The 14,398-nt window shown below is 41.2% G+C and overlaps 2 protein-coding genes and 1 long non-coding RNA gene across 4 annotated transcripts; 1 reads left to right on the top strand and 2 right to left on the bottom strand.

The window, feature by feature from the left end:
- Positions 1-377: 377 nt before the first annotated feature.
- gemin6 (gem (nuclear organelle) associated protein 6) lies at positions 378-2,725 on the bottom strand. The gene is made up of 2 exons (XM_012833854.2): positions 2,490-2,725; positions 378-934 (listed from the first exon to the last, which is right to left on the bottom strand). The coding sequence occupies exons 1-2, from the start codon at positions 2,615-2,617 to the stop codon at positions 568-570; spliced, it is 495 nt and encodes a 164-aa protein (XP_012689308.2). The 5' UTR covers positions 2,618-2,725; the 3' UTR covers positions 378-567.
- A 3,039-nt stretch (positions 2,726-5,764) lies between these two features.
- Positions 5,765-7,080, bottom strand: LOC122128902. The gene is made up of 2 exons (XR_006151688.1): positions 6,781-7,080; positions 5,765-5,920 (listed from the first exon to the last, which is right to left on the bottom strand). It is a non-coding gene; the product is annotated as an uncharacterized LOC122128902 (long non-coding RNA).
- LOC105905798 (serine/arginine-rich splicing factor 7) lies at positions 5,944-12,124 on the top strand. Of its 2 annotated transcripts, none has more exons than XM_031563995.2 (7): positions 5,944-6,155; positions 7,392-7,572; positions 8,240-8,416; positions 9,505-9,588; positions 10,267-10,335; positions 10,703-10,798; positions 11,733-12,124. In XM_031563995.2, exons 1-7 carry the CDS (start codon positions 6,131-6,133, stop codon positions 11,785-11,787), a joined length of 687 nt encoding a protein of 228 aa, XP_031419855.1. In that variant the 5' UTR covers positions 5,944-6,130; the 3' UTR covers positions 11,788-12,124. The 2 variants fall into 2 exon arrangements, with proteins under 2 accessions (XP_031419855.1, XP_012689295.1); XM_012833841.3 differs by having other exon boundaries at positions 10,607-10,798.
- The last annotated feature ends 2,274 nt before the right edge of the window (positions 12,125-14,398 follow it).

Raw genomic sequence — 14,398 nt, 5'->3', positions numbered from 1 at the left:
ATTTGGGGGTCTTGGATGGAACACCCCGTGGAAATATAAAGGCTTTTACAGCACATCATCAACTATATTGGCAAAAAACACCTGTTAGCATGTTAACAAGCTCTTATCCGTGGGCTCATACTGGTGTTAGCATGTTAACAAGCTCTTATCCGTGGGCTCATAGTGGTGTTTGCAAGGCTTTTTTCATGCCTTGGAGGTAGCTGGCTCACTAGTTTTAGACCAAAACCCCTTACTACTTCTTGAAATGTTCAGAAATCAGCTTAAAGCATCATATACTCTCTGTACTATCTAGTTTGTTTGAAATCACTCTATGCTAACAAGATCTCTCATTTGGATTATCAGGACAGTTGTCTTTTGGAAGAAGGAAAATGCCTCAATTTTTTAATCCATCTCAATTCAAACTTTATTTTAAGGACAATATGAAACTACCAGTCTCCAAACATTCAGATTGTAGGAAATATGGTTCATGTCACCTTCACTGCCCAAGCATACCTTCAAATATATTCCATGAATGCAGTTTTCCATATGTCCAGGGTTCCAGTGTTGAAATTGTTCTTGGGAGACATCTCAATGTTTGTGTTCAGGGTTGCTCTGCACCAGGCTTTGCACTCTGGACAGAATGATCTCATTGGAGCTGCTGCAGTCGTCCACACCGTAGGGGCTGCTGATGGTCAGAACATTGGCCACCCTCAGCATCTCTCCTTCCTCCTTCACAGGGATGTGGTTCTTCTCGATCCATTGACGAAGACTCTGTCTGCGCTTCTTGAGTTCCTCTGGGCTGAGGGCCTCAGCTCCATGGGCTAAGAAGAGAGAGGCCAAGCGCAAGGTGTTGCCTTTGTTTTCCTCCTGAAGGACCTCCACGGACTCCACAGCATGGCCTAGGACCACTCGGACATGAGCCCGATCCCCCTCTGGAAGTGTCACTAACACCATGCTGGGCAGGGGAACACAAGATGTTTACATCAGTAGGTTGCCCTTCATTATGGTAAACAGACAATATCTTGTGAACCTACCATGCGTGTTCTATAGACACTTACCTGAACTATATATAATATAATAACTCTGACGTGTTGGAAAGGCTAAGTGTATGGTGGAAAGTAGTGAGCTGTTGATATAGATGGTGAAATATGTGTAGCGAAATGTTTTGCTAGTGCTTGTAAACTTATCAAGCACAACATTCTTTACTACCAGAATGTTGCACATGAACAAATTAGCTGACAAAATTACACTAGAGGTGAACTTAAGGGGATTTCCCCAGTACCTGAGTTTACACATTAAGACATGTCAAGCAAACAGACATAAACAGAAGGGTCTTGTGTCAAAATGTTTGTATGCAACTTCTGAATATAGATGTTTTCAATCCAAATTAAAACACTTCATAGGAGGACTTCGTAGGAGATGAAGAAATGAGCACACAAAACAGCTCTTGATATTTGCAGTTGTAATTCATAATCTGCAACGCCCTCAAAAGTAGAATCTATAAATACAAGCAGATGGGCTACAAAAGCTGGCCTGGTTCTTGTGGAAACTGACACAAAAGTGTTTTCAGTGGCCTCTGGAAGGGAGACTGTCCTCAGATCTGTCTGTAGGTCTTAGAGCCCCATTGCCCCACAGGATTAACTGACATAATGTGCCATTGAAACATAGGTGATGGTTACAGAAAAGAAAACTGAGGTTATGCTTGCAGGCCCTGCGTAGGACCTTTACAGATCCCCGGTACAGCATGCGGTACGTTCTGCAGCTGCGGCGGTTATGCACTGTTGTTGTATCCTGCCACCCTTGCTATCCTTGCTAAATAAAAATTATCATACACCATGTCAGACAATCATAACTCAACATTTGTTGAGTTTTGAAACTAAACATAAACTAAATGTACACACACCATGCCAGAAAACCCCTCCCTCTCCATCACGTTAGGCATTAATACTGATGAAATGGCTATACTACCTACTGTTAATTGTTTACCTAAATGTATCTGTTTATCAAATTGGTGTTTATGTACACATTTTCTATCTCTTATAGCGTGACCTTTGCCTTCTAATGCTGATGACTGTGAAAACATTGTTCCACATCACCATAACCATTAAGTACTTGTACTTTGTCTCTTTTCTTCACCTCCTAGTCTAGACTGTCTCTGCTGTGGGATGCTGCTGTAGTCTCTCCACCTGATCTACTTGCAGAAACCCTCTGCCTACGCCTACCCATCCCCACCACACTGTCATGCATTCATTCTCCCCCAATCATGACACTACAGACACTGTGCTATCCCTATTTACCCGTAATGTAAATAATTGCCGCCATCGACATAGTTACTACAAGACTTAAGGCTGATATTGCAGAAAAGGGGATCTATCAAATAGGGGGTGGATAGCCTAGGCTACTTATGCAAGGAGTGAAGACTTGTTAAAGTAGTTGAGTTCATAATTCGGTTATTCGGACTGCACTAGACTGGAAAATATACCTTGGAAGATCGCGCATGAGGGACCCACCTTGCTGAGACTGGATCCACCGTAAAAACCCAACCTTCATATTGTTGATTGCTGTGCGCTGTCACTTTCACCAGTTTAGACAAATAAGTTGACCACTCCGGTGGTTTGCGTTCACACCATCCATGCATACCTGTACAAAGATAACGCTCAGAGACCGCTCAATAACGCTCAAAAGCGATTGGTTTTCCCTGAGAGCAGTGTTCAGCTAATGGCAATAAGAACGTTCCGTTACGGAAGCGGAAAGAAGATTTTTTTCAAGCGGCAATAAGACTTCCGGTCAATGTGAAATGTCACGAACATTTTTTTTTAAATCGGACTGCTGCCTGTCCGAGGTTAGTATCTTCATCCTCGGGGTGTTTCATCACACTGAATGATACATATTTTCATGTTAGTGAATTAAGATTTGGCTGAGTTATGACTGAGAAGGAGGACAATTTTTGACTCAAATTCACCTCCCACAATCGCTTTTCTTAGCTGTAGTCCACCTCTCAGTACCTCCAAAGCTCACTAGTAAACATATTGTATCTTGTTTGTTTAATCTGTGCAAAAGCTTGAGTGTAAAAAGGACAATCTGTTGTTGTCTTTGAGAACAGTAACTTTTAAAAATCATATTAAACATGAGAATGAACATAAACATGAGTGTAGAATAGGTGTCTTTTCTTTCTTTTTTTAATAGAATAGTTTTCATATTTATTTTATATATTAAGAATCTTTAACATTTCTACAACAAAACACACATTGTAACCATATTTTATTATTCATTTCTTAAAATGCTTTATTTGTGAAGTATTAGCCATTTGATGTTTAATCAGTGGTTTATTTTATTATTCTCACTTTCTTCCTTTAAACTTTTTTTTTTTTTGCAGGACTTTTAAATGAAATCACCCATTTCACCCACTTCAGTGATAGTTAGTCAGAATCATAAATGGGTTTCTTTAGGTTGTCACTTACAAGGAATTTGTCTTGGTTGTGTAATACAAACAAGTTAAATAGTTGACACACATGTCCATGTTACATTTACAAGTACATCCAAGTTAAAAGCTACAGTATATTTTAAGGAAAAAATACATATGCTGAGGCATCAAATTCTAGTTTTATACTCAGTTCCTACAGTGGCACTACTCTATGCACATGATTACAAGAAGGGGCAGGTCATGTGATGGTTTCAAGATGTCCACATGAAGAAAATGTGTTGAATCAACACTTCATTTCTCTTTCAGTTAGTTAAGTTCAGGGCGGGGCAGACAATCAACAAGGCGGGGCGCACACAAGGGCAGGGTGTGAAGGTGTGAGGGCGTGAGTGTGTGATGAGTCTGACACGAGGAGACCAGGGTAAACAAACACAACTCAAAACAGAAGAACAAATGACAACACAACGAAGACGAACTAAGAAACAGGACAGGCTTTACAAAAATTGTACTCCCTCAATTAATGGGTCAAATGTCTTTATTGTGTAGAACAAGATTCTGAAATAGTTATTAAAGAAATTTGACCTCTCTATTAAGGGGGTACAATTTTTAGTTTTCTCAGCCTAACAACTTTTGCAATATTAATGCATGTCAATGCGGCCTATCAAGGTCACTAGGCCACACACTTGAAAGGCTCAGGATGCCACATGCACGGTGACCATTGAGAGTAGTTATGGCTCTCTCCCCATTCATTTAGATAGGGGCCTGATATATTAATACTATAATAATATATATAGTAATTATATTGAGATGCTAGATGACTAGGTTTTAATGGTGTTAAATTGTTAAGATGAAGCTGAGGTGTGTTTTTCATGTCATTATACCAATTGGTTGTTTGGGATATACCTCTACAATGAATAGCTTCACCCAATGTAAGATGCCTTCCCTATAAGTTATTGCTGCTCATCCTTAATCTACAGGAATAGATACCCCTCCGCCCATGGCGGGGGTGTGAAGCCCTCATTGACTGCATGTAGGGACGTGGTGTGGTGTTCCACCTGGACACCCCTGCATGCAGTCACTATTGGGCCTGTTAGGTGGCTCTCTGCCGAGGGTGAGATGGTGTGGGATCTCCCACTCTCAAGGTCTCTGTTTGAACTGATGCCAGAACCTCAGCTGGGTACAGGAACAGGGCTTTCCCATACTGGGTCTGCCTCTGCTCTCTGGTAGGACAATACGGTTGTCAGTGAGGCTTTTACAGGAGCTCTGCAGCATATGACAAAATGGCCTTCCTCTCCACATGAATCTTAGATTTGGCCTGCAAACAACTGTTGGGCTATGCGTCTGTGAAAGTAAGACCAAAGGTGTGCCTGTGTCAGAACCAGCACTACTTTACATCCTGGAGAAGTCTTTGGTTGGCAAAGAAGGAGGAGAAACAGCTTCATATTCACAAGCACACCTTTTCACACATGATTTACATGATGTATATCTCACAATTTTTGGTCAAATAGCCACGTAGTGGGATATATGTTCACTTTTAGGTCAAAGCCACGTGTGAGATATCACAATCACTTTTATTTCAACAGACTTTGATCAAAATGAATTGCAAAGACAGGGTTTCCTTCACTGTTTGAAAATGTAGATGTACGAAAAAGTTACATAAACTAAATAGCCTATATTACATGAAAATAGGCCTATCTCTGTCAATGCTCCTTCGGTTGTTTTCAACCACAATAGCAAACTGAAGTAATCATATCTTGTCAGCCTGAAATAACCACTCAGGGACATTACAAAGATGGCTGGTGAGTGGCGAGACTTGCCTGTAATCTTTGACTGTTTCTTTCACATGCATGAGTACAACAACCCATGAGTACAACATCCATGCATTTGAAAGAAACAGTCAAAGCTTACAGGCAAGTATCGCCACTCAGCTGCCATCTTGGTAATGTCCCTGTGGTATTTGGAGTCATGATTGGGTTCTAATAGGAGCCTATACTGATTGAGATGGAGCCAGCAGCGCGTAGGGAACTCTGGTATCATTTATCCGGCTTGTAGGCCAAGATTTCCATGAAATATAACACAAGCCTAATTTTAATGCTGTTATTTCACGTTATCACAGATCATTTTGCAACATGTTTTCCACTCTTTCCATTTTAAATGACACATTTCCAATGTCGAAATGCCTTACACTAGCCAGATAAACTCAGATCAGATTATTTATATTCAGCCCTATATTATGTTATATTGTATTCTATTATATTTTATTATAGGCACTGCCAAAGTCCTTGTATTACTATGAAAATACTAATTCCTGATTTATACTTGAAGAGTTTAAATGTAATTACAAATAATACTGACCATAAATACTTAAAATTAACTATTTGTTTATTTTACATGACTTTCATGTGTATGCATATTAATGCTTTGGGCCATTGCATTCGATTCTCGGTTTGTGGAATGCCAACAGTTCCGCCTCCTTACATTTCGGTTGGGGGCGACACTGCTCCAAATGGAAGCCAATCGCTGTTAAACATAAAGAAGAAGGAGAAGAAGAAGAAGATCAGTACATTGGCGCATGTGCAGTCTAGTGTTGTTAAATATATTTGGTGTAATGGCATAACGTTCGTCCATGAGGAAGTTGAAAAAAGAATAGTCGGTTTTGAAGATATTCACTATTAATGTTAAGTTACGTTATCTGGCTAATGATCTTGTGAAATTACATTACGTTGCGCCATGTCAAGATACGACCGGGGTGGTGGTAAGTTAATTCTTAACTCTCAGCATGTACCTTACTGAAATATGAAACTATGAAACGTACTGTGTTGTTAAGTAGGCCTGTTTCAAATAGTAATTCGTAATGCCAAGTAACTTTACCTATAAAACAAACGAAGATGTCGTATAGTCTCGTATAGAGTGCGAATGTGTTATGGCGGCGGAGTGTGGTGGCTTCGGAAGTATGCTAACTATAGCTAGCATGCTCTTGTAATTACTTGGATATCTTCTATCTATGTTTCAACGTAGCTAAACTACATGCAGTTTGTGAAATGGTGAGAAGTAATCCATATATTGCGTTAGCTAGCTAAGTTAGCTAACACGCACATTTGGTCAGTTGCGGTAAAATACAGGAAATCATGACCACGTTTAAGCTAAGCTGGAACGCCGATTTACTCACACAAATAAGTTGGGATATGAATACACATCTTTATTTATTTGCTTTAAAAAAAAATAGTGCTATTGCTTGTGTGAAGTTGTCTTATGGTTGCGTTCAAAACGCCGGTAAATTCTATAAATCCAATTTAGGGAACTTTCGACATTTCTCAAAAACGTGCATTCACAAACTCTGAAATCAATATAGATTCCCGCGGCAACATCTGTCGTCTAACCTGTATATAGCCTCTGATGTACGTTGACCTTATATTACTATTTTTCCTAGTTTGAATCGTATTGTAGCGAGCCCGCCCTTTGTTGGACTTATTTCCTTGTTTGTATGATTGAGTGGGAGTGCGCGCGCGCGTGCGTGTTCTCGCCCTCTGATGTCTTCAAATATGTCAATCCTCAAGCGTTGGTTTCGTTCATGTCAGAGATTGGAATAACTTGAGTGAAATAGATAATTTGATGTATTTATTTAACTAATTTCGTTATTTATTTATCGTAGAGTTAATATATTTACAAGTGCCAGGGGTTTGTTGATTTGCATTCAGGTTGTAATTTAATAGTTTAGAAGCTCTTGAAGACCCAACTCTTCAAAGAGCACCTCCTTTCCTAACTTGCACTTCCTCTACCTCTCCTTATCTTTCCTCTAATGCTAGTACTTAACTCGCACCTACAGTCATTACATTCCTTCACTTTTCATTCCTCATGTAAAGTAGTATTTATTGTTACACTAGGTCTTTATTGCTCGTAGCTTTGGATAAAAGCGTCTGCTAAATGTAATGTATTAAGTGAGTGGCATGAACAAAAAAGTTGCATTGACTATTGTATGTGTTTCTTACAGAGACTAAGGTCTATGTGGGTAACCTGGGCACGGGTGCAGGGAAAGGAGAGCTAGAGCGAGCGTTTGGATATTATGGACCATTGAGAACGGTGTGGATTGCCAGGAACCCCCCAGGGTTTGCCTTCGTGGAGTTTGAAGACACCCGGGATGCCGAAGATGCTGTCCGCAGCCTGGATGGCAAGTAAGTGGATGGTGCATCATGTTCCCTTGGCAACCCTCATACACATATAGCAATACTGTGTAGTCATTTACATTTAGTCATTTAGCAGACGCTTTTATCCAAAGCGACTTACAAGGTATGCACATTTTATATTTTATACTGATGGCACACTGCACATCAGGAGCAATTAGGGGTTCAGTGTCTTGCTCAAGGACGCTTCGACAGTAATTAGATCATGTTCCCTTGGCAACCCTCACACACATACACATATAGCAATACTGTGTAGTAATTAGATCATGTTCCCTTGGCAACCCTCACACACATACACATATAGCAATACTGTGAATGCTCAGTTCTAATGCTGCTACATCGCAGTTCCCTATTTGATACAGTAGATAACTCAATCCCCTGAAACAGTGAGTTGGTTCCAGTCATATCTATCAAACAGGAACTTTATCTTCTCTTGACTATTTTATGTTCATAGGCGTAAAGGATGATGATGAATTCGGTTTGGACAAAAGCGTCTGCTAAAAACTATAACCACAACCATAAATGTATTTATTGTAATTTTTTAAAAAATATTGTTATTCTTTCATGCAATTGGTGCCCGCTGTGAAGTACTTGATGCGAAATGCTAAAGTTGTTGTTGTTGTTGATATGAATGCCTTGTGTTGTGTTTCCCTGTCAGGGTACTCTGTGGATCTAGAGTGCGTGTGGAGCTGTCCACTGGGATGCCCCGCCGGTCGCGCTATGATCGGCCACCCACCCGCCGGGCCTTTGACCCTGCTGACCGTTGCTATGAGTGTGGTGAGAAGGGGCACTATGCCTATGATTGTCAACGTCACGGCCGTCGGCGTCGAAGCAGGTAATCCCATCAAAATCCTGGATGGTTCAAATAAACTCGTCCGAGTGAATCTGATGCAAAATCCCAGTTTTATTTTGAACTCACTAGATGTTGTTACTAATGATAAACAGAGAATGTTTTTTTCTTTCTTGGTATTGTTCCCATTCTTATCTGTACTTCCCCTACTTTAAGTTTTTTTTTTTTTTTTTTTTTTTGCAAAAATGTGCTACTGAAATGTTTTACTATGCAACTGACATTTTTGAATGACTCACCATGGTCCAAAACCTTTCAGGTCATCGTTTGATTCAGAATGTCGCGATCCTTTACGATTACGAGGCATCTAGCAAATTCCAGACTATGGGTTGTCCCTATGACCAGAGCTCTGTTCAGCTTGACTCCCTCCTCTGTGGAGCCTGCTACTGATAGTGGCACCTTACCCGTTCAGAAAGCGCCCTGCACCAGACCAGCTCATCAGCCCCAGTAAATTTTGGTTTTCAATTTGGGCCCCTACGGTTTTGTAAGCAGAGCTGCAAGACCCGGTGGACCGCAGTCCAATCGTCACCTAGACAAATCGCCATGCACCTCAATCAAGTCTATCAAGTCTCAATCAAGCAATTTGGCTGTCAGTTTGATCATCGTTAGAATTCAGAAGATCACGACTAGATCCCCGAGGTCGGCTGATAGATACGTCTAGAACGGCTAGATCTCCTTTGGCGCAAAGAAGGGCTCCCCTGCAAACTTGCAAGGTTTATTTCAAATACCAATTAAATGTATCTTCTTTTCTTAATCCTTACTTCATTTCTAAAGTCAGATATAAATATTTTGTCAAGATTACTTCTCTTTGTAGTTGAATTAGTGTTTTAAGCAGTTAGACATTTAGCACAGAAAGTTAGCCTTGGTTGCTGTGAATGCTCTTACTAGATGAGTAAAGCTGAAACGATTTTAAAAGTCCTCTCTTCTGAGAGCAGTGGCAGTACTATGTATGAGGGGAGTTGATGCGGTTTGAGCAGACAGGGGCAGGCTGAGCCAGTGTGTGTCTGGTGGAGGTGGTTGTGCTGGGTGTGGTCTGATCGCCGTTCTCTCCCCTCTCTTTGGATGGACATGCTTAGGTCCCGATCTCGCTCGCACTCACGCTCTCGTGGAAGGAGATACTCCGGAGGTTCCAACTCAAGAAGCCGCAGTCGAAGTGGAAGGTGAGTGAAATACAACATGAGATGATGACTTGCTGACTCTCATTTGTGTCTTGATAAAAGGCTCACAATACAATCTAGTCATCAGGGTCCAAGGAGAATGCGCAGAGCACGTCAAAGTTGGCATGATTCCACCTTTTCAGCAGGTGTTAAAGGATCATTGAAATTTTGGAATGTGTAAAAGTGGCCAAGTAAAAGCACATCTAGTTTGTAGATAGAGTGGTTCCTAAAAAAAAACCCACAATGCATCAGTTACAAAGCCTGCATGAGATTTCGCATGCTGTAATGGTGGTTTACGGAATAGGAGCTCGATGGGAATTTTGTGACCATAAGACATTTTATAAGGACTTCACAGCAATTTCAGGGCTCCAGACTGTGAGTGATTAGTCACATTCTGCAACCAAATTTATTTAAGGTGCAACCATTTTTTATTTTTTTTTTTCAAAGGGTGCACTGAGAAGAACTGCTAAGTAAACAGGTTTTTTAAAAGAACAGCTGCCTTAACGTCACTGGAGAAATGCTAGGCAGACATGGATGTGGCACGCAAGCAAACTAGTTCCATTGATGTAGCAACTGTTATTCCTAAATCTGAAAACTAAAGTTAAAAGTGGAGATACTCCAGGTAACGCGCGCGTGTGTGGATGAGCTGAACATGACTGTTTGTGTGTTTGTGTGCTTCAGGTCCAGGTCTTTCTCCCAACGCAACGCTTCCCCCAGGCGCTCCAGGTATCCTTCACCTAAAAGGTCCAGGTATGTTCTACTACAGCGCTGCTATTCTCCACACCCCTGGACAGACTAGAGCTACTGAACACTGTTTGGGCACCCCTGTGGAAATGACATCGTTTATAGTTATATGTATCAGTTGGAGGCAGTGCAGTAGTCAAGTCTGTAGTGGTGTATTCACTGCTTTTCACTTAAAAAAAAAATGACCAGCATGTGCCCAAACTTGCATACAACTGTAGCCTTGATGAGGTTAGATTAGAGGTAAACTTGCATGTACTTTTATCACTCTCTCACCCAGGTCTAGAGCAGGATCCCGGCCCAGGTCTAGAGGAGGATCCCGGCCCAGGTCTAGAGGAGGATCCCGGCCCAGGTCTAGAGCAGGATCCCGGCCCAGGTCTAGAGCAGGATCCCGACCGAGGTCTAGAGGAGGATCCCGACCCAGGTCTAGGGCAGGATCCCGATCAAGGTCCAGCTCTCATTCCAGAAGCAGGTATGTATTTTTTATTTTTTTTCATCTTCTAGTGAAGGTTGATTGCCTATTTTCACTACTTAACCAGGGGTCCAGACTACCAGTGAGCAGTCACATTTTGTGACCAAATTATTTAACATGCCTCTGATTGTGTCAATCCCCCCCCCCCCCCCCCCCCCCCCCAAAAGTTGCATTCAGTGTGACTGTAAAATAAATGGGTGTTAAAAAAGAATGCCGTTACGTGGAAATGTTAGGCAGACATAGCAGTGGCAAGCAAGCACACAAACGAGCAACTATCTCCGGTGATAAAGCAACTTGTGAACATCAGAACTTTTCACAGGGTTTCCCTTCGTACTGTTGATGTGTTTCCCCAATAGCCACTGTTTGCAGATCAACCCTCTGTGTTGTCAGTCACACGCCACCTGGCAGAGAGATAGATAGATAACAAGGAAGGGAGAAAAAATTGTTCAGACACACATATGGAGACCTCATTTTGTTGTCACATGACTGAATGTAAATTGGTGTGATATCCTGCTCAAACAACGTACATGCCGGAATGAATTATACCACGGCTTGGTTGAATTTCCTGTTGTGATAGTTGTTGAAGTAGTTTTAGCTTTTTGACTATATAGCATTAGCATATCAAGTTGCCATTCAATGTTAATAGAATTAATATCATCTACTTTTAAACCAACGTTATTTATTACTTTTATGTAGTCTCCTTTGTGTTCTGTGGATATACTGCCCCAATTGTATTGTTTTGGAACTATGTAAATAAAATGTAATTGGGATTGAATCTTTTGATGCTTTGGGTGATTCACCTCCCAAGGACCCCAAAGGATCCGCACTTGCCAACACTGCTGTTCAAAAGTCTGGAAATGTCCCAATTCCAGTGTCCCTCACAGTGCCTTAACATCAACACGTTCAAATCCTCCTCTTTCTGTTTGTCTTCCAGCCGCTCTCGTTCCAGGAGTGCAGGTGGGAAGGACAGTCCCAAGAGAGCTGACTAGAAGATGTGGGCTATTTAGTGTTGCAGTTTGAAGTATGCCCCTGAAGAAAATCATCTGATTAGAATAGGCTAGTTGAATACACAGATTTAGCAGCACAATGCCACTGCTGTGTGTAATCTTTAAGGTAGGATTACCTTAGATTTAGATAAGTACCCCTTGTGTGCTTCATTTTTATTTAGGATTATGCAAGTTTTGTTCATCAAACTGCTTTTTCTGTGATCAGTTTTGTCAGCCATGTAGTAGTTTTCAATTTGTGTGTGGTTTGTAGAGAAACTTACAAGCGCACTTTTTTTTTTTTTTGTGTTTTCATATACACACAATAAAATTGAGATACCAACACAATTGTTTAGTGATTTCTTTGTAAACAGAGCTTTGGAGTGCTTAATGTGTTGATGCATAGTGTGCTTAATGTGTTGAGCATGAATTTATCAAAGAAATGATTACAATACTTGATGCCATTAGACCCGTGAAGCTTCTAAATTGGATGTTCATTATCTTAGAAAACCGAAATCTCACGGTTCAATCTAGTTTTATTCATTTATATAGCGGCATTACCAATTAACACTCAACTTTAAAAGGTAGAAACCTTCTGTCGTCTGAGATGGCATCATTGTTTTCTCCAGAGACTTAGAGAAGCATGATGAAAGACTGTGGAGGGTCCTGTACAGGCTTAGATATTATGGCCTGAAGCTAGCTGCAGACAAATGTGTCTTTGCACAGGAGAGTTTTCCCCCGGGTAGGGTGTCACGCCAGAGCTGAGCCCTGCTCCTGCCACGCCCCCTCCTGATTCAACACATCTGCCTCAGTCACCTTCCCGATCCCCTGATTGCCTGCACATAAACTCCTCACTCCCTTCACTCTTTGTCTAGCCTCGTTGGTATTAGGACGAGACTCTGAAGCCACAAGTTCCCGACTACGACTCCTGCGATCTGTGTTATAACTTCCAGGTCTTGCGCCAAATCTCCTGTTTATTTTCGAGCCCTTGCACTCTCCTGAGTTTGAATTGTTCCCGAGTTTAACTTCTGTGCGTTGTTTTGTTTACAAGAATCATCTGTGCTTTATATTTCATTGGACTTCCATCTTCTGGGCGAATTCAGCGTTTTATGTCCTATGTACACTTTGATATTCTCAGTTCATTTAAGGAAATACTGTTTGATATGCATTTATATTTAAGTACGTTTAAGATACTCAATTGAAATCTTCCCCGTTGAGAGATAATGCTGTGTAGGGGTTCAAAAATGATTAAGAAGTCTTTGTACAATGCAGAGCTGATTTCCACCAGGAGTGTCTTCTTAAAAAGAGTAAAGGCACACCTTAAAGAAGAAGGCCCACCAAGTCTATCGACGGTTCAAAGGCTTTGCTTGTTGAAGGTATGTCAGTTTTGTTGTGGTCTGCCCAATCCAAATATGGCTGTTTGGGCCCCCTTTAGCCAGTGACATCATTCTTCTTGCGCCAGCTTGGCTGCTAGCAACCCAATGTCATATCTGGTCTAGCTGGCGGTCCAGCAGCATGAAAAGAAGGCGCAAGGGTGCAGTTTTCCATCAACAGAATGCTATGAGAAGATGGCTCCAATGCTCCATCTGAGGCGTTCACCTCCACTATGAATGGTCATGATGGATCAGGCAGGGTGAGGATGGGCTCAGAGACACACAATTGCTAAAACATGTCATCACTCCTAAACATCAAGCGTTTCATAGAGTTTCCCTTCATAGGCTTTGTCAATGCGTTTCCCCAAAAGCCAACTTGTGTCAGTCAGGAATTTGGCAAGCCCTTGGGGAAGCCTCCACGACCTAGGAGACCAGACAGCAGCAGAGAGGCCCCTCAGCCACCCCTCCGCCCAGCTGTGTGCCCCATAGTGACATTTTGCCTTTTGATTTTCATTTTGGACTGTAAAATAAAGCCTGGTGACTAAGTCTGTCATGTCTCACCCGCGACACATGCTTAGATATTACGATATATTGATTATTGATATTGATATTAATTCATAACCTGCTTCATTTTTTCTTATGAATCATATTAATCATTGCAACCTGAACACCAATAACACAAATAGTAGCCTACAATTTTACCTACTGACTAATCTATACTGAAACCTAAATGTACGATTCAAAGTTAGAGTCGAGTGTGCTAAAATGATTTATTGCCACTGACTTATCAGCTCATCACACCATACTTTATCCCCTTTACTAGTAACATTAAGTGGAGTTTTTAACAAGGCTAATCACACCCACTGAGCTACCAAGTATTTCATATCATGTTATGGCCCATTTTTCTTAAAAATGCAGCATTGTGTTTGAAGAGGAAATGTTTTTTTAAAGTACTGTTAGCCAGTATTTAGTCCGTGTTTGACTCACATAGCGTTGTTGTTTTGCCCCGGCTTCCTATTCATGTAGGAAGCACGTCAACGCTAGCAACCGAACCAAACAAGCAAACCAATTTAACATCGTTCAGCCGCTTAAAACAAGTTGGGAAGAAAGCAACGTTAATCTATAAATCTTATGTAAGATCTACCACAGCCAGCAATAACCAATATTTACATTTGAAGGATAATGTATCTTACATTAAGTATCAACAAGTTTCGGACACTTAAAGAGAAACTTCAGGATTTTTC

Source organism: Clupea harengus, chromosome 26, assembly GCF_900700415.2.
Source record: "Clupea harengus chromosome 26, Ch_v2.0.2, whole genome shotgun sequence".
Lineage (NCBI taxonomy): Eukaryota > Metazoa > Chordata > Actinopteri > Clupeiformes > Clupeidae > Clupea > Clupea harengus.
Note: the sequence above shows the minus strand (reverse complement) of the source record. Positions and strands in the feature narration are given on the sequence as shown.

Coding starts and splice junctions, on each gene's coding strand:
- LOC105905798 (XM_012833841.3), top strand. CDS start 6,131: ATGTCAAGATACGACCGGGGTGGTG. Junction 9,589..10,266: donor AGCCGCAGTCGAAGTGGAAG/GTGAGTGAAATA, acceptor TGTGTGCTTCAG/GTCCAGGTCTTTCTCCCAAC. Junction 10,336..10,606: donor CCTTCACCTAAAAGGTCCAG/GTATGTTCTACT, acceptor TCTCTCACCCAG/GTCTAGAGCAGGATCCCGGC.
- gemin6 (XM_012833854.2), bottom strand. CDS start 2,617: ATGCATGGATGGTGTGAACGCAAACCACCGGAGTGGTCAACTTATTTG. Junction 935..2,489: donor GTGGATCCAGTCTCAGCAAG/GTGGGTCCCTCA, acceptor TCCCCTGCCCAG/CATGGTGTTAGTGACACTTC.